This window comes from Pogona vitticeps, chromosome 12 (assembly GCF_051106095.1).
Source record: "Pogona vitticeps strain Pit_001003342236 chromosome 12, PviZW2.1, whole genome shotgun sequence".
NCBI classification, from domain to species: Eukaryota; Metazoa; Chordata; class Lepidosauria; order Squamata; family Agamidae; genus Pogona; species Pogona vitticeps.
Window position 1 is genome coordinate 20,935,704 of NC_135794.1, and position 18,794 is coordinate 20,954,497.

The 18,794-nt window shown below is 48.9% G+C and overlaps 1 protein-coding gene across 11 annotated transcripts in view; it reads left to right on the forward strand.

The window, feature by feature from the left end:
* AKAP13 (A-kinase anchoring protein 13) overlaps positions 1–12,472 on the forward strand; it is a 211,561-nt gene extending 199,089 nt beyond the window's left edge. For 10 of the 11 annotated variants that reach the window (XM_072981791.2, XM_072981795.2, XM_072981798.2 and 7 more), the window contains 11 exons: positions 809–885; positions 1,782–1,963; positions 3,055–3,137; positions 4,309–4,488; positions 5,632–5,793; positions 6,321–6,391; positions 7,210–7,254; positions 7,984–8,034; positions 8,940–9,392; positions 10,557–10,866; positions 11,838–12,472. In XM_072981791.2, coding sequence (XP_072837892.2) covers positions 809–885; positions 1,782–1,963; positions 3,055–3,137; positions 4,309–4,488; positions 5,632–5,793; positions 6,321–6,391; positions 7,210–7,254; positions 7,984–8,034; positions 8,940–9,392; positions 10,557–10,866; positions 11,838–11,887 — 1,664 coding nt within the window. In that variant the 3' untranslated portion in view covers positions 11,888–12,472. The remainder of the gene's footprint in view (positions 1–808; positions 886–1,781; positions 1,964–3,054; positions 3,138–4,308; positions 4,489–5,631; positions 5,794–6,320; positions 6,392–7,209; positions 7,255–7,983; positions 8,035–8,939; positions 9,393–10,556; positions 10,867–11,837) is intronic. The other variant, XM_072981794.2, reaches the window with a different exon arrangement.
* Positions 12,473–18,794: the final 6,322 nt, after the last annotated feature.

The following is an 18,794-nucleotide window of genomic DNA, read 5'->3' on the forward strand; positions in this document are numbered from 1 at the left end:
TAGTCCATAAGAAGCGTGTTTTTCTAAGTTCTGCTCCAGAACTTATTTGCTTCGAATGCCATTTCAGAGAAGACATTAACCTTTTCGAAGTCCAATTGCTTAAGATGACGTTCATGGCAAAGAAATGGGGGTGGCAGTGGGAATATCCCTCATATAGAACATGGTTATCATCTGGAACTTTCTGCCACAAGTTGTGATCATGATCCTCTTTTTAGAAAAGTTTTAAAAAGGGGTTGAGCAAATGAATGGAGGAGGAGGCCCACTGAGAGATCTTGGGTTTAATGTTTATTTTTTTGTATATATTATTTATTTATTCTTGGATGCTCCTGAGGATATGTTAGAAAACTTTGTAGAGAAGGTCATGGCCTAATATGGTCCTCCCAAGGACATGGTAGAAGATGCTGTCAGGCCAGGAGGCTGTGGGAGGCCCTCCATCAATGCAAGCCCAAGTTTAAAATGAAAAAGAGAAACTTACTCAGCCCCCCTTACTCTCCCCCCCCCCCCGGGTGCAAATTTCTCCAGCTTCCCTCCTGAATCTCTGGGAGCAGCTTCACGTCCCTCCACCCTCACCATGGCGGAAGGAAACTTGGCCAAAATGGATGACGGGCATGCTATTGCAGCGGCTTCCGAAACACAGAAACCTTTTTCTGAATTTGGACCTTGGGTGTGGCTTTCAGGGTCTTTGTTTGTGATATGAAACAGTTTCCTAGAAATGAACCTTGGAGATAAACAGTACATCGGCCAGTTTGATACAGATATTTGATTTTTTTTAAACAAACACAGCGTGTTCTTTTCTTTCCTTTTCCAGAGGTCCAGGCAGTTCTTCTCTCAGATGTTCTGATATTCCTTCAAGAAAAAGACCAGAAATACGTGTTTGCATCTCTGGTAAGGTCTTCTGTCTTTTCCATCCAGTCCCACAAATCTTTCGGCAAACTTGAAAATAGACAAACCCAGAAGAAGCTTCTGGGCTCTCTCACAGTCATTTTTTAAAAAATGGAATTTTATTGATTTTTTACCTTCTCTCCCTCTTCTGTTTTCAGAAGTGTAAAGTGTAAGGGTTTAGATTTAGCTCTCCAGCCTGCCAAGTGGCCAACCCCCTACATGTATAGGCTGTATTCAGTTGTTAGTCCCAGCTAGAGTAGACCTATTAAATCTGCAGTTCTTTCACTAAGTGTTAACAAATTTCATTCATGCAGTGATTCTGCTCTAGCTGGGAAGGGACTGTTAGATTTAGCCTTAGTTATACTCTGCTCCTCTCCATGCAGCTCCCATCTCTGGTTCGCCCTGTTTTTAAGCAAAGGGCTTGGTTCACGCAGGATGCAGGGGTACAGACATGTGCTGTTAAAAAGAATGTTGTGCTCCTTAATTGTCTTTATGCCTTGGTACTTTTTAACACACATTGCTTTGCTTTGTTTTTTTTAATGCTTATTATGAGCCACGTTGAAGGGCATAAATGTGCACCAAATCATAAATAATCAGTGGAAGCAGTGAAAGAAATTTAAGACAAACAATTATACAGAGGTATTGTTTTTAAATATGTAATTTCTGCACCGATATTGGGCAGGTCCAACATATATGTAGTGTGCAGCGTGGTGAGATGTTCTCTCTGCTCCGTATAAGTAAAGAAAAATAAGATTTTGGACGTCAGTGAATATGTATTCCATTTACTGACATGGTTAGGCCAGCTGACTGTTGGTTTTGAGACTTTTAGGCTGCATCCGAAAAGAGAATGAACAATTTTGCCTTCCTCTTCTCCCGCCATCTCCTTCCCTCATCCAAAGGATCAAAAATCCACCGTCATCTCACTGAAGAAACTCATCGTCCGCGAAGTGGCCCATGAGGAGAAAGGTTTGTTCCTGATCAGCATGGGAGGAAAAGACCCAGAGATGGTGGAAGTTCACGCCAGCTCGAAAGAGGAGCGCAACAGCTGGATACACATCATCCAGGAGACCATCAACACCATGTGAGGGACTAAATTCTTCTTACGTGGGAGCATCTGGGCACTGAACTTACTGGAAATAGGAAGTGAGTTTGGAAAGGAATATAATGTTGGAGTCAAGTATGCCGTTTGCAAGAAGAACATTCCAGGTTCAGTCTGGCATTTCAGATGAGTCAGGGAGAACACACAGAGAGAGAGAGAGAGACACACACAGACACACAAACACACACACACACCAGTGGACCGAGCACTGAAATGTGCGCTCCACTTTGGGAGATGATAGAAGGACGTACATTCTTAGCTAGCTTAAGACTTCTGAATACTGACTTGGTGCAAACAACAGCTATAATCCTCTGTAATAGAGCTAGAAACTCTGCTTGTGCTTAAGGAAGATGATGACATGATCAAAGAGGTGGTTTGTGTGGTATAAAACAATTTTTTTTTTCCTAAGAGGTTCTAATCAACTCCTTTTTTGACATGTAGTCAAGTACTTATGAATGCCTTTTTTAGCTGTTTTGTGGCAAAAAGCACTTCCTGTATAAATCAATGGTGTATGTATGCATAGTTCAAGAGCCAGTGTAGTGGCTCTTGAACTATGCAGTGAAGACCCGGGTTCAAATCCCTACTCATCCATGAAAATTCATTGGAAGGTAGTCAGGGTAAAAAAAACGTATTAAATATCTCACATTCTTTGACAATCCTGTTCAGGGTTGCCATAATCTGGAGGCAACTTGATGGCACATAACATAATGCACGTAAATAGTTCAGATTTGTGCATAGTTAAATGTAAAGTTAAATCAGGTTAAAAGGGGGGGGTGTGTTGAGGCATTTGATCAACGAAAAACGAAGAGGGAGAGATGTGGTTTATTCGTCTTGTGGGGGGGAGTGAATATATTTAAGATTGGGAATCTTGTCCTCTCCTGGCCTAAGCAGAAGGTTCTGCCCTTCTTCTCAAGCCTTCGATCTTTGCCCCACCCCGCCCCCGCCACCCTAAGTCTGAAGCCCTGCTTGTTGGCAGATGAACAGTTCAAGGACAACGGGGGGGGGCAGTATTTCTCCAGCCGGCGCCCCTTCCTTTGGCTTGCCTTCTCAACCTGCCTGGTTCTTCCCCACAGGGATAAGGAGGAAGACGAAGGCGTCCCTAGTGAGTCGGAAGAGGAGAAGCGAGTGCTGGATACTAAAGCCAGGGAACTGAAAGGTAACAGCGAAGGTGGCTCAGGGCATAAAATGCTGCCGTGTGGAACCTACTCCCCATTTTGCAGCCAAGCTGCGACCGGGACCTGCCGGCTGTCCCTGGGTCCTAATCTCCTGTAGTGGGCAAAAAGCTAAAAGTCCTTCGGGGTCTCCCTCAGCGCTGTGGGTCTGGGATCGACCAGCTGTGTGGCAACAGGGGCAATGGCAGATGCCCCCAGCCTCCTTTCTTTGGACCTCCAAGAAGCAGTTGTGTTATTGGTACTTTGCGGGCCCTGTGAGACAGCCGTGGGCCTATGTTGTGCAGGGCATGGTGGGTGGGGGTGGCCAGCCTCTGCTGGAGGCTTCCCAGGGTGGCCGTTTACCTTTGGCCAGAAAAAAAGCACGGGATGGCTGGAGTCAACAGAAACATCTCAGAGCCCAAAGGCCACCACACCGTGCTCACTCCTTGTACAAGGCAACATTATATCTAAATGCATCTGAAAACCATACAGTGGTGCCTCGCATTACAATGTTAATTCATTCCAGGGAAATCGTTGTAGAATGAAAACATAATGCGAAAATAAAAAGCCCATTGAAACGCATTAAAACCCGTTTAATGCATTCCAATGGGCTGGAAACTCACCGTCCAGCGAAGATCCTCCATAGGGTGGCCATTTTCGGTGCCTGTGCAGCGAGGAATCCATCCCAGAAAACAGAGGGGAGCCATTTTATTTACCTGGCGGCCATTTTGAAACTGCCGATCAGCTGGAGAAAAATCGTCGTTTTGCAAAGAATCGGTTCCCGAAGCAGGGAACCGATCATCGCAAAGTTAAAAAACCCCATTCAGACCATCATTTTGCGATTGCAATTGTGATCACAAAAAGATCGTTGTAATGCGGTTTCATCGTAATGCGGGGCAATCGTAAAGCGAGGCACGACTGTATTTCCTTCCTTTGGCTTTTCCCATCCTTTTCATTTAGCGAAGCCTTCTTTTCCACAGTAATTCCACCTTGCATCACCCTTCTTAGAGCCAAGTTCTGTGTTAGCCTTACAGTTCTCTGACGCAGCAGAAGGTGGGGCTAGAGCCTCAGGGATCACTCGCCCCATAGGACCTACAAGACGCTTTCTGTGTTTCCGCCGCAACCCTTTGAATGGCTGCCTCCCTTCCGACGCCATCTTGTCTTGCCAACCCACAGAACAGCTTCATCAGAAGGACCAGCAGATCATAACGCTGCTGGAAGAGAAAGACAAGCTTTTCCGGGATATGACTGACTGTAGCGGCCACGAGGAGCACGTGGGGGCCAGGACGTTGTTCCGAGCCAATACCGAAGATGCTCCCAAGGGAGAAAATGTAATGAAGAGTGTGATCAATGAAGGTAAGCGGGGCTCTCAAGCTCCATTCCATGCCTTCGCCTCAAGGAAAAAGGGTCGTCGTCAGCCACAAAGTATGTGGAGCGCATCCTAAGATCATTGCTTTTCTGGTGACTCCTTTGTGACCAAATTGAGTATGCCGATATGAATCAAGAAAGGCCGTTGATTGACTGAGTGAATTATTTCTCACTCAAAAAGTTAAAACATGCGGTCCAGGCACCCCCAGGAGGTGGGTAGTTGGGTAATTCTATTCCGGCACAAACAATAAGTATCTAAACCATTAGCCAGTTTTCCTTGGCCCATTGTTCTTGGGCTGTAGACATCTGATGGCATTGGCTAGAGATCAAACCGGCTGAAGCCAAAATAAAACTTCATTCGTTTCGAGGTGCAAGGCGACACTTTCTGGTTTTTAACATGCATTCTAGTAATCCGGGAAAGAAACTTGAGGTTAGGAGCATCCAAGCACATTTAATTTCAAGTTATGCGGGATTCAACCTGGGGAGTATCTCGATTGGACTGTGGGAACACCGGGTACCACGAGGGTTTGGAGGGTGGGCATCGCTCCAGTGTTACATGGGAAATGTCCCCAGGTCTGGCATCTTCAGACAGAGCTGGGAAGCCCTGGATCGCCGTGCGGACAAGGCTGAGGTTGGATGGCTCAATAGTCAGACTTGGTGTAGGGCAGTTGCCTCTGGACGAGGCTACCCGTTTTGCCCCAGAGCTTTGAGGAGGTGTTTTCTTGGAACAACAACTCTTGGGCCTTCTAGCAAGTCACGGAGATCTGTTGGCCTCAATTCTCGAAGGGCACCCGGTTGGGGAAGGCAACGGGGATCCGTTCCGCTTGCTTTGCTAGCCGCCTTCCCAGCTGGGAGAGGGCCCCGCCTGCTCCCGTTGGGTTGACTTCCTCGGGCTGGATCCTGGTGGCGCCTGTGGCCTTTCTGGACAGCGACGTGTGCCCTTGGTGGAGCATGCTCATAGGACGAGGAAGCTTGGTGGTGCATATTCGTCTTTACAGCTTCCTAGGGCTGGATTTTCCCTTCCTCTTTACATCCCTCCCAGCAGTCAACTTGGATGGAGACTGCCCTACCCCCCCCAACAAACCGCCCCCCCCCCCCAGGCCTTCTGAGGTCTCTCTTTCTCCTTTCCAGTGGAGCTCCTGCAAGGGCTGGTGAGCCAGAGTCTCGGGAGTGCCCTGGAACCACCGATGAGTAGCCTCTCTTCCGAGCAAGTCGGGGTGGGGCCCGTCTCCCTCCCCCGCAGGGCGGAGACCTTTGGCGGATTCGACAGTCACCAGATGAACGTCTGCAAAGGTGAGCCCCCGTCCTGCCTCTCCCATCCCAACGCCACGTTCCTCTAGGGAGTCCCTGCATTGCACACTCCTTGTCTTTGGGGGCGGGTGGGTTGCTCAATATTAGTAGGAATAGGAAATGTGATGAGGAAGGAAGGAAGGAAGACATTTGGCTGCCTTCAGAGCCGTACGTCTTGGGGGACCCAGTTGGGTGTAATAGGAAGAGTGCCGGCCAGGGATTGGGGGGAGGCAGATTCTGCTCCCCGCTGAGCCAGAAAATGTAGCCAATCGCCTTGGGCCAGTCACTTTCACTCTGTTTGACCCTCACTCTTCCTAGGGGATGAGGACAGCCATTTTTATGCTGCTTGCTCTGAGCACTTCCAAGGAAAGATGGTCTATTCCGGTCTTAAATAAGAAAATGCATAAATCATGCCCTTCTGCCCTGTTGTGGGCTGCTGTAGGTTTCCCTCTGCAAGCATAAACTGCAAGCCTAAACAACCGCCATTAAACTCCTGTGGGTTCCCTGCCCTCTCTTTCTGCTTTTTCTAGGTGGGGAGAAGGATGAGGGAGATGAGGTGCAGGATCTTCGGAGGACGGAGTCGGACAGTGTGTTGAAGAAGGTAGGCCACCGGGGAGAGCCCGAAGCTTGCGAGGACCCTTTTGCCTCCACAGAAATCGGAGTCTAGTCCTTCTCCTCTGCTGGCCTTTATTTTCATTGGGGGATTTTTAAAAAAGGGGGTGCCCGATATGTGTGGCCGTGCAGAGCTGCTTGATGCACGCATCCCATCCTCCTGAGAAAACCAGCATGGTGGAAGATGTGGAGGGTTGTGGTCCACACCTGAAGGACGGCACACTGGACCATCTCTGCATGTAAGGGGGTCACGGATGCATGAGATTGGGCTGAGGCTGTTGGAGAGTTGCCGTCCATGGACCTGAAGGCAGCACATGGCAATTTCCCCTTCCCCTTTGGCACCATGTATAGCCTGAAGGTCAATAATTAAAGAGAGTGGAGACCCCCCCCAAGCACTCGTTTTCTGTCCATGGCGACTCTTTCCACCCTGCCTTTATTGGTCCATTTCCAAACTGTTCATCCCTTATAGGACACATGGTGGTTTTGTAGCTCGTGTCTAGCTGCCGAGTCCATCATCTGTCCCTGTTGCCGGGATGGGCCGAGTCGTCCTCTCCCTTTGGAGTGATGGGTTTTGGGAGCTGAATAGGGAAACCGTCCTCCACCAAAGCCATGTATATGTTGGGCTACAACACCCATTATCCCCAGTCCCTTGCTGGTCTGGGGATAACAGGATGAAGGGTGTTGTAGCTCAGCCTGTCCACACCAGGAAGGCTTCTTACAAAAATCTGGGCTGCTGTTTGTTGTTGATGTTGACGCTTTCTTTCCCCCTCCTTTTCTCATTATTCATGCTGTACAATTTTGTCCTAGGGAGGAACAGCTAACTTGATGTTTGTGATAAAAAGGAACAATGAGGTAAGAGCTGCCGTTTTCACTTGGCCCTTGTTTACAAGGTTCACAGCTTCCCCGCTCTCCAACCAGTAGTTCAACACCAACAGATATCTATTTTCAAAGCCAGAAGTAGAGTTTGAATCATTTCCAGATTTTTCCCTCCACCGCCCCCATGTTTATCATATTTTTGGTAATCTTTTTTCCCCCTTGCTTTTAATCCTTTTTTCCCTTTTCTTTCCATGTTAAGATTGGGCCCCAAGAGGATTTGGGTGGCTCTCTCTCTCTGCCTCCCTCCCTCCTTGTGTCATTTGCTGGGCAGCCCTTTGTTTTCCTCTTTCTCATGAGGTTTTTCTGAATACATCATGTGTAAGACCAAAAAAAGGGGGGGGGGGGGGTAAATATGTTGGCCTTCCAGGCAATGGCGGCTGCAGCGTTACCATGCCCAGCTCTTGAGGGTCAAAATCCAAAACAGCTGGCGAGCCAAAGGGATTCCCCAAACATAGACACTGCAAGGGGATACTTACTGATTAAAAACAAAGATGCTGTTTAAGATGATCCGGAGCGTAGTACAACCCCCCTGCATAGACAGAGCATCCTGGGTGAGGTTCCTTGGCCCAGGGGTCCATCAGGCGACCCCGTTCGCTCTTCTCCTGGACAAAAACCAGCTCTTGGAGGAAGGATAGGCCGCCAGGAGAGCAAACGGCTGAAGCTGCAACCGATGACTGTTCTTTGTCTTCTTCTGTCCTCCTTCAGCAGGTTCTCCAGAGCATCTCCCACCTCCACAGCTTGCTGGGGATGTTGCAGGTAAGTCTGAAGCAGGACGAAGCACTGCTAGTCACAGCAGCAGCACAACGTAGGAGCCCCGTGGCAGGTGGTGGGGAGCAGAGTGGAGGTGCAAGAGGGAGGCGAATGGCAGAGGTTGTGGGGTGCACTTCCTCTCGGGCAACCTTGCCGAGAACTGACCTCCTTCCGGGCCCCGTCGCTGTGAAGCCCCCTTGGACTTAGCTCCTCTGTCCATCTAGGCCAGGGATTCCCAACCTGGGGGGGTCCCCAGAGGGTCATGGACGACAACGTCCCGAAATCCTGGCCGCCAGCACAGCTCATGGTGAAGGCTTCTGGGAGCTTAGGGAGAAGAACATCTGGGGACCCAAAGTTGGGAATCGCCGATCTAAGCTGACCCCCCGATTACATCAGGGACAGGAAATGTCTGGCCCTCCAGAAGAGGTTCTCCTGTGACTCCAATCAGCCCTTAGTGCTGAGCATGCTGGCTAGGATCAATGGGAATGGCAGTGGGCTAACCTCTGGAGAACCACTTGCTGGCCAGATGTGGTCTACACCAGTGGTCCCCAACCTTGGGCCTCCAGATGTTATTGGATTTCGACTCCCAGAAATCCTGGCCAGTAGTGATGGTGTTGAAAGCTTCTGGGAGTTGCAGTTTCAAGAACATCTGGAGGCCCAAGGTTGGAGACCACTGGTCTACTGTCCTCCCAAACCCAAGGGCCCACCAGAGAGTTGTTGGGAAGCAAGATCTGGGTCCGTCTGGTGGACGCTAGACAGGCAGTGGCTCTTTGGAGTTTCCTAAAGCTACCCGGAGAGGCCAGCGATTCAAGGTGGGGCCTTCTGCTTGCCTGCATGCAGAGCCCGTGCTCTTTCCCCACTGAGCTCACGGGTCCTGCCCCGTAGCAACTCGTGGTGCGCCTCTTTTGCAGGCCATCGTGGTGCAGCAGGATACGTTCATCGAGGACCAGAAGCTGCTCCTGTCCGAGCGGGCCCTGACCCGCAGCTCCTTCCGCCCCAACTCCCTGATCGAGCAGGAGAAGCAGCGGAGCATGGAGAAGCAGCGGCAGGAGCTGGCCAACCTCCAGAGGCAGCAGGCCCAGCACCAGGAGGAGAAGCGGCGGCGGGAGCGCGAGTGGGAGGCCCGGGAGAAAGAGCTGGCGGAGCGGGAGGGCCAGCTGGCTCAGCGCGAGGAGCAGGTCCAGAAAGGCCACCAGCACCTGGAGAAGGAGCGGGAGGAGCTGCAGCAGAAGAAAGCCGCCTACCAACTGGACCTGGAGCACCTGCGGGCCGCCCAGAAGCAGCTGGAGAAGGAGAAGGAGCAGCTGAAGAAAGATATGGAACAAATCTCCCAGCCGCTGGCGGAGCCCAGTCACAGCCTACTGGTAGGCATCTCGGGGACCTCGCTGAAAGGGGGGGGTCCCTTACCTTTGATGGACACCCTCCTGAAAGCAGCATATGAACAAAGAGACGGTTGTGACATGAGCAAGCATTTTTAGCTGCTTTGAAGAGGAGCTCTAAGGCATGCAGGCTAATTGTGATCTCAGTTAAACACAGCATGGAAGGTCTCCAGAGCTCGCCTCTTCACCTTATAGATGGGCCAAAGCGTTCGTCAGGAGGAAGGGAGTTCCACAGGGCATAGATGCTAAGAGGTTTTCAACCCTTGCTTATCATCTTTATTGTTGGTTTTTAAAAGGGGGAAAGGGACAGAGGGAGCAGAAGTCGATGGTGCTTCCTGGAGGGGTTTGGTCTGGGTGGCACACGTTCTCCTTGCCGAGCCCTTTTGCGGCAAGAGGAATGGGGATGATCGGAACAGAAAGGGACTGTTGAGACAGGCTGGTCATCAATCATCACATCCTTGTATGGCGATTAGAGATGGGCATGAACCACTGGTTTGGCAGTGTGTGCCTTTCCGTCCTTCAGCCACACAGGGCTTTTCACTTCCCAGCCCTGCCTCCTCGGGCAGCCACCCAACTCAGAGGCAGCACCCAGAGGAGGCAGGGCAAGGAAGCCGAGTCCCTGTGTCTGAGTGAACGGCTGCCAGAGGAGGCGTGCCTGGGAAACGCCAAGCACCCGTCTGGACAAAAACAAACAGGCACGAACCACCGAGCTTGCAGGGCATGCCCATCTTTAATGTTGGTGGTGCCTAATTAGAAGAGGAAGCCTATCCAAGCATTCCTTCTTGTACCACCACTCCCAAATCTCCTGCTACTGGGAGGTAACCCCCCCCCCCAAAAAAAAGAGGAACTGTTCCTAGAATTTCTTAGGAATGGCAATTGAACGGAGCCTCTGTGTTTGGAAGCAAGATCCCTCCAGACACCGAAACCCAGAGGCAGCCAGGGCAGGGCTGTTGCTTGGGGGCTCTCCTGCACCACGTGGTGTTCTGGCAAGGGGGTCCAAGTCTTGGACGGCCTTGGTCACCCCCAGCAGGCCTGCCTTGTATGTTCAGGTGGTGTCTAGTCAGGCCACACCTCAGGTGCTAGTCCCACTACGTTGCCTATTGATCTCTCAGCTTTGTTTCCTCTTTTGCCCTGCTGTTTCCTCACCAGCACGCCAAGATGACCAGGACCCCCTCCCTGCCGGCGACCGAGGACACCTCTTCCTGGCCACTGAGTTCTTCCCTCCCCAAACCGGGGATCATGGAAGCTGGACTCTCCGAGTCGCCTAAAAGGAACAGCCTCTCGAGGACGCACAAGGAGAAGAGCGGCTTCCACCTGATGGGGACGACGGCGTCCAGCCAGACCCACAAATCCGCCGAGGGACAGGGCCAAATGCCAAACCGCCTCTTCGGCTTGGCCAAGCCGAAGGAGAAGAAGGAGAAGAAGAAGAAAGGCAAAGGGCACCGCCCCCAGTCGGCAGGTAAGCCACATGGCCCCCTTGCAGCCGGTGGAGCGGGTCCTTCAAAGTCCCTCGGAGCTAAAAAGTATAACAAATGTGTGGAACAGGTCTTTCTTTCCTCTGGGACTGGCTAGTTAAGGATGCAGAGGGTCCCATATTTCACTCTTGTAGTGGCGAACGAAGTCTCTAAAAACACTTCTCCCACCATGCTTTCATGCAAGAGTTTTCCTGCTTTTCCTTTTGACTTTTCAGGAAAATGTTCTTTTATTGGGGGGGGAGCCTTATTTTATTTATTTTATTCCCCTAGCTAATGTGCTGCATCCTTTAAAAAACACAGACCTTTTCTGCTTTCATCCAAGAGTTAAAAATCCCGTACAAGCCTAGGAACAGATGTTGTGGTTGTAGGTGCAAGCAGAGACACACGATTGGTTCTCCAAGATCACCTGAATTTTGTGGGCCTTAGATTCTGGTCTCTGTCTCAGCCTGAGCCGCTTTAATTCTTTACCTTAGTGCAGACAGTAGGGGACCGATACCCCTTTAGCATCTGGTGTGTCGGAACTGAAATCCATGAACTCTCATTACAACGTCTCGGGTCTCCTGCACGGTTCAAAGGTGCAGCCGATGACATGTGGAGGATCTGATGGCGTATCAGTGGGGCCAAGGTGTGAGATGCTATTCATGAGGAACATCCTGTCTTGGTAGAAAGTCTTCCATGGAACCGATGGACCCATCTGGGAGCCTTTCCCAATTGTGTGACTCGACGTGTCCCAACCCTAATCCTGGTTCCAAGCAGTTAGACGTGAAGCCTGAGATACTGGGTGCAACAGATTCTGGGGTGAAAGACCAAATTGTTCTCATTACCTTTCATGAAAATTGGATGGAGGTTGCGTTGACAACGGGGATGGCCTTCGAGGTCTTCACACCTAAGAAAGGAGAGAGCCACCTAGACTTTCTGCATGATTTTAATGTGGTTCGGTTTCTTCTCTTCTCAGAGACTCACTCGCCAGAAGTGGCTCCAGAGGGCGAGGAGATCTTCTGCTGACCCAACGTCTTCCCCCATCTCTCCAGGACAACGGCCTCCTCTTGCTTCTGCTCTGAGGAGCGGTGCACCATCTAGCACTGGCGGCTCTCCCACCTCTGCCTTGAACTGTGTTGTGGCGCCGTTGCCGCAGAAGCTCACCGGTGACCGGATGAGTTGCAGCCCGTTCTGAACTGCTGAATCTTGGTTTTCTGGATGTGTTCCTTTTTAAAAGGCGTCTAGAAGGATGGTAGAAGCAGGAAGGAAGGGCATCTCACGGGGAAGACTTTGTGTGTGACCAGACTGGGCGGGCTCAGTTCGGGTTACACGTGTTTTAAAAACACATCCTTTCCGTGTACAATGTTATCTGCCAAGGCTCACACGTAGACGATGCCTGTTTTCTCCCTTGCATCTCCAAAAATGGAGGGCGGGGGGAAATGTACCCTTGGGTTGTCTAGATCATCTCTTGTGGAGCACCACCAAAAAATGGAAAACCCTCTGTAGAAGCGGGAGGGTCTCTTGAAGCAGTGTTGGAACACTGATATATAGAGATGTACTATATATATTCTTATATATAAAGATATGCATATATAAAGACACGTAGCTGTATATCCATTAGGATATGCTTTAATTCTGTACAGAAAAGTTGGAGGAGCTTAGCTCTGCCCCAAAGGGTTAGCCGATACCTGATCAACCCATTCAGGGACTGTTGATACTACATATAGATCTCTTTACTTCTCCCTGTTCAGTTCCAACGCTTCTGCCACCAAACACCCTTCTTTGTATACCGTATGTTGGGGGGTAGGGGGTGGGTGGATTAAAAGCCAGATAGTGGCCCTTGAGACCCCCGCTTGTATGCAGAACAGTTCCCATGGATTTCCACACACACCCCTTTGCCTGGCTCACACAGGCAGCCATTCCGGGGACGACGTTATGACATTTATCCTTGACAAGAAAAGAGGGGGTGTGAAATGGATCTGAAAGGTTTCAAATCAGAATGGGGTAGGATAGAGCAACCTCCTTTCCTAGGATGCCTTCTTTCCCACCCTGCTTTTAAGTTGTGTTCTCTGGAAAGTTTCTAATGCACTATATGACCTGCTTGAAAGACGGTTGAGGAGTAATGGTCGTGGTTTTTTTCCCCAGTTTCAAGAGGGGGTGATGGAAATGATCAAATTCTCTGTTTCTCCTCCCTCAGCTTCTCCTCAGAGACCCTTCTATGTCTTTTTTTTTCCCCCTGCTTCTCTACACGGCTCCACAATGCCCTTCTAAACACCCTTGAGATGGTGCGAAGTTGGCTGTGGGTCAGCCCACAAGAAGCGTCTCGATGATGTCGGAATTCTGTTTTTCATTTAGAGGTCAGGAACCATTTTTTCCTGGCCGCCCTTAACTTGGTTCGTTTGGTAGGCTAGGCTTCTTGGTGGTGTGTAAGGGAAGAAGAATTGGACCCGCAGTTTTGGCCATTGCATTGTGTGGGTGCTCTCCACCGCTTCTGATGTGAAAGACCTGCGATGAAGTAGCATTTTGGTCAAATGGCTTCTTGCCCCATCTTGAAATGTGTTTTATTAGGAATGATTGGTTTTGCTTTAGCCCACGGCCACCATTTTGAAACACCCCCCTTTTCAACTTGAATGGTGAGGAGAGAAAGCCAATTTAAGGCCGATCTTCTCCAGCTTAAAAAAATGTTCTCTGGTGTGTGTTTTTTTTGGTTATGCCATGAAGTCGTGTTTTGAATGGCAGAATACAAAAATTGTGAGATCCTTTCCCTTTGCATGTTTTATTCTGCATTTAAAAACCCGTCTCCCTTCCTTGACGGGGGAGCCAACCTCTTCAAGCTCACAAACAGCAAAAAGCACTTACTCCGTGATTGACACGCATAGGAGTGATTCTCACATGGATAATAATATAATCCAGGCTTAGAAACATCCCATCTGTATGGGCTTCCCTCTGCCTGGATTGTAGGACAGGTTTCTACATTCCCCCAGCGGTGAAGAAGATGGCTTTTCATTTCTGGGCCCATTAAGGGTTCAACTGCATGCCCTGTTTACACTGGGAACCCTGGTTAGGGGTGTTGGCTCAGTCCAGATTGATGACTTTGGGTCGGTAAGCAAGGGTGATGCTTTGGGATGCTGATTCATCACAAAATTAGTGAGAGGCCAAAGGGAGCTAAAGATTACCAGTTGGGGGATCTCTCTCTCTCCCTGCCTCAGGTTTCCTCTTGAGTTCACCCGTGGCGGAGTAGTTAAGTAAGAAACAATGTGGGTCCCCTTTCGACCCCCCTCAAAACCTCTGGACGTTCTCTTTTCCCACCGCCTCCCTCTTTGCGTTTATTTCTCAAAGTAAAGTTTGCACTACTGTTGGCTATGCCTTCTTGTTTCGGAGCATCTCAGGAGCGATTTTCACGCAGTAGGCTGTGCAAAAATAATTTTTTAAAAAAGGACGCCGATGAATTCTCGCCCCAAACTTTTGGCGCTGGAACCGGGGCTGCGACAAACACCTTTGCCTTACCCACTAGTGGAAAACCAGCAGGAGCTCTGTCAAATTATTCCCCCTCTGAAAGCAAAGCAGGAGGCAGCTGTGGAGTTTGACCTTTTTTTTTTTTTTTGGTTAATATTATAATTATAATAATTATTATTTTTTTTGCTTGTTCGCAACGGCAAGCTGGGCTTGCGTTAAATCTTTCTGTTTGTTTGAAAGAAGTCTGGATTTTATTTTATTTTTTAAAAAAACGAGGAACGTTTACTTCGATTTTTTGTTTTGTTTTGTTTTATTTTTAAGCTAGGCTTGTAAAGCCCAATGTGTGTGTGGGGGGGGATTATTATTATTTTTTTATTGTGTAAATATTCGATGGATTACGGATGCGTCGTAATAATAAAAAAGGAGAAGTAGGAGAAAAGAAAAAAATAGATTTGAGCATTAAATGCAAGTGACCACTGCTTCGGAACAATCTCCAATGACTCTTAGCCAAAGTTAACGTGACCTGACGCAGACGAAGCCCTTCTCAGAGGAGTGAAAGTTTCTCAAGGTGTATGGGTTCTTCCCGCTTTCCCTGGTGCTAAATAAGATTTGCAGGTTTTACTCTTTCAAAAATGTGCTTGTTCTGAGGTGTCAGTGGTAGGAACTATGTGTGTAGCATAGAGAAAGTGAGGTCTTCCTTGAACAACTACTGGCCCTCTCAAAAAGTAGTCTCTCCACCTTTATTTAATCACACATATACTACCCCCCCCCCGCCCCGGTGCTTTGGGATTGCATTTTCTTCCACAGGAAAGCCACCGATCCATTATTTGCTGCGCTGGTTTCACTGCAGGCGCCCAAGGAGGACCACGGAACCATTTATAGGGCCACGTCTGTGGGTCGCTGTCTGTGTACGAGGAGATCCGAGAGGCAGCAGGAACAGAATGAATGCCGTGGCGTGGAATTTATTAGCCAAAAACACCCGCCACCTCTCTGCGGCCATCATCATTTTTCTCCCCAGAGAAAGGAGTTGCTATTTTGCATGGTTTTAAAGAAAGAGAGTTAAGGGAAGGGCTGTGTGTTTGCTGCTTCCATCTTGCCGACGACGCTTACGTGAAGGTACCTGTGGCATATTTTCTATTGAAACCTTATGTGTAAAGGAGAAGGGAAAAAAAACACATTAGAAATAAACCTGTGTAACAGCAGGGAGGGGTAAAGAAAAGAGAATGTTCATTTGTAATTATGTAAAAAGTTAGGTAGGTTACGGTTTGTAAAAAAAAAAATTGTAATTTTTTTCCCCTTGTGATTTGCAAGCAAGCAAAAACCCATCCGATTTTCATACCACCTTTTATTTATCTGCCTTTCTTGTTATGAGAAAACAACTTCTTGTAAAGTCATTCCCCCCCCCTTTCCCTCTAAATAAATTTTGATTTTGAGTCCAATGAAGTTGTGCCTCAGTGTGCCCGATGGGGAGATGGCGGAGACTTCTCCTCGTTGCGAACGAAAACGCTAACGTTGGGATGTGGAGGGCATGTTCCCTATTCTGCAGAGGGAGGGAGGGAAGGGGGGTACAACTGTACAAATGTACAGGGACTGGACAGATACTGCCTCAGAGCAGCACCCAGTATGGGAATTGGTATAGAAATGGGTTAGGGAACCGTGAGACGGGCTTTTAACTACCCTTTCCTTTCTCTCTCTCCTGCAGGAGTAATCTTCTCTGATCCAGAGCATGGTGTATTCTTCCTTTCCCTTCCTGGTGTTCTGCCAACCTATTAGGCTTCATTGTTCCTCTCCAGTGGGGGCCACAAGAATCATAGCAGGTGTAGAGAATCTCAGCTCCCGGGTCGGATCCTGATTCTCTTGAAGTCCGAATAGGATTATCTGGGCTTCCCAGGTGACTTCCCCCCCCCCCGGGCACCCCCTTTGTCTCTAATCTTGAAGGCTGAAAGGTCCTCTTCCATCTTCATTACTGGCAGTAAGGGCTTTAAACCAAAGACAGCCCTGTTCTTTTGACGTTGGTGCTGACTCAGCTCTGAGGTTGGAAGAGGTTCTTTACCTTGATTTTCTATTTCATTTTGCAGAAGAGCACCACTTTTGGGGTGAATGTCTTTCTTCCGGCATCAGATTCTGGGATTCCTGGGCCCTTCCCGTCCCCATCACCTCCCACAGCCTTTGAATGTGAATGGGATCCCTTCCACGTTCTCCCCTCTCTGTGTTTTCCTTCTTAATTCTGGATCTCAAGGGTTCTCCTGCTCAAGCTGCTGCCTTACACTGTCCAGTCCCCCTGCTTGCTCTTTCTTCTGTTCAAAAGGATTAATGCTGCTGTGTGCAGGCACGCAAGACTGGCCATTAATTAGAGATGAAAAGTTCCCAGTAGCTCTGTTCCCACTGCAAAGGGTGTCGTCTTAGTTGCTACATAAACACAAGTCAATGCTGGTCAGCAGTTCAGGCATCTGAACCCCCCCCCCCCATCAGCTTCAATTTGTTGCTTACTTGATGGGTAGGTAATGCATGCGTCTCTCCAAGTGTGACTTACCATATTTTTCCATGTATAAGACTATACTTTTGTCTAAAATCTTTAGGTTAAAAATTGAGGGTGTCTTATACACGGAAGTAAGCTGAGGAAAGAACAAAAACAAGTGGAGGGGAAAGCAGGGATCAAAGCGATCGTGCAGCGCTTTGATCCCTTTCCCCCTACACTTGCTAAGCCCCACTTAGATTTCCTAATTTTGGCTTAGAAAAGTGGGGGGGGGGGCGTCTTATACATGGGGGTGTCTTATACATGGAAAAATATGGTAAATAATTCAGAGCCACTTTTCAAAATGCCTTCTTTTGGGGGAACCGGCCAGAACTTCTCTTTTAATGTTGTCAAATAATTCAACTTTTTGGAAAAGGGACTGGGAAGAGCAACTATTTGCAGACGTACAGAATAGAGGCCGGCTCAGACGAGTTGTACTTTTTCTTCCCTCTACGATGAGGAATATGCTTTGCTCTGAAAAACAGACAACTTGCTTCCTGAGTGACAAAATGTTGCGTGCAAGTAAACCAAATTCTGGAGCAAGCCAAAGGGAGTTCCTGTGACCCACAAATATTTTATGTGTTCGTTTGGCTTTGTTTTTCCCCTGACCTGACTGTGCGTGTTAAAAGAAAGTGTGTTTTCCATCAGGATCAATCCCAGGGATCATCCATTTGAAGGTTTCCCAGGATGATGTGGGAAAGATGAGGAGCGACACATCCTGGAGAAGACCTATAGGTCAATGTTGGGATTTGCACAAGTCTACCCTTTAGGTCCGGTTTTAGGCAAAATCAAAAGCCGTTTTGATTGCAACTGTGTGTGAGAAATCTGGTCACAAGACCCAGAGGCCTGCTTGCGAGATTCCCATGGCTATTTTCACAAGCACATCAACGCTGTGCTTTTCTTCCTCTACGAGACATCAATGAAAGGGAGAAAACGAGCGTGGAAAATGCCATTCTGTTCCCTGCTTTTCCACATCATTCTTTCGCAGCCGATCTGAGCACAGCCTCAGCCGCCTGCGCTTTTCAAAACCCAGCACAGCAAACGTGGGGAGGGGGACATTTTTTGCGGCTCTTTCCCTAGTAATGAGAGATCTGGACGAAACCTACAAAGAATAGGCTTGTGATGATGCATTTTTGCTTGTCGTCATGCCTATGACGACGATGCACCAGGCAACCTCATGCTCTTTCCATCATTAGCCTTATCTTGGGCTGACATCATGTTTTGGCACCTCTGTGTTCAGCGATCACACAAGCATGCTGTGCTGTAGTAGTCAACGTTTTTCTTCTGCCATCTCCCAAAGCCATACCCACCTGCCCTTTGGGTATACTTGGGCTTCTTTTTTTCTGCACCCTGGAGCAACGGAGAACAAATCAGCCGTGTGGAGTTGTTTCAAGAATCTTTACCCATCTAGCCTAGTGTTGCCAGCCATTCTGCTGGAGTTAAGGGAAGAGTCTTTCCTAGCCTTACCTGGTGGTCGCTGCTTTTCCTAAGTAATTTCCCACCCATACAGGCACCGGGTCTGACCCTGCTTAGCTTCCAAAAGTGGACATGATCTGTGTGTGTTTGGGGTAGCATAGTTTACAGCATGGAATGGATTGGAGGGTGAAAGAAGGAACGTTCCCCGCCTCGCCCTGGGTTTCTGAAAGACAGGCTTGGAGAGTCCACATGTGGTGTGACAGCATTTCCTTGTTGATAGCATTGCCTTTCCTCATCACTACAGACAAAACGCCAACTGACCACTGTGCTTTGTGCTCCTGTGCCGGCTCTTCAGAGCACAAGCACTCAGTGACGTGACAATCTCCCATCAAGACAGAGACTGCTAATGCAAACCTTGAGCTCCCGATACTGATATAATTGTCTGTATATCCTGTGCAAATCCTAGCAGGCTGGTTCAAGGTGGCAAACCCTTCCAACTCAAGCTGTATTTCCATCATCTCCAGTGCCAGAGATTGGATTGGAAGG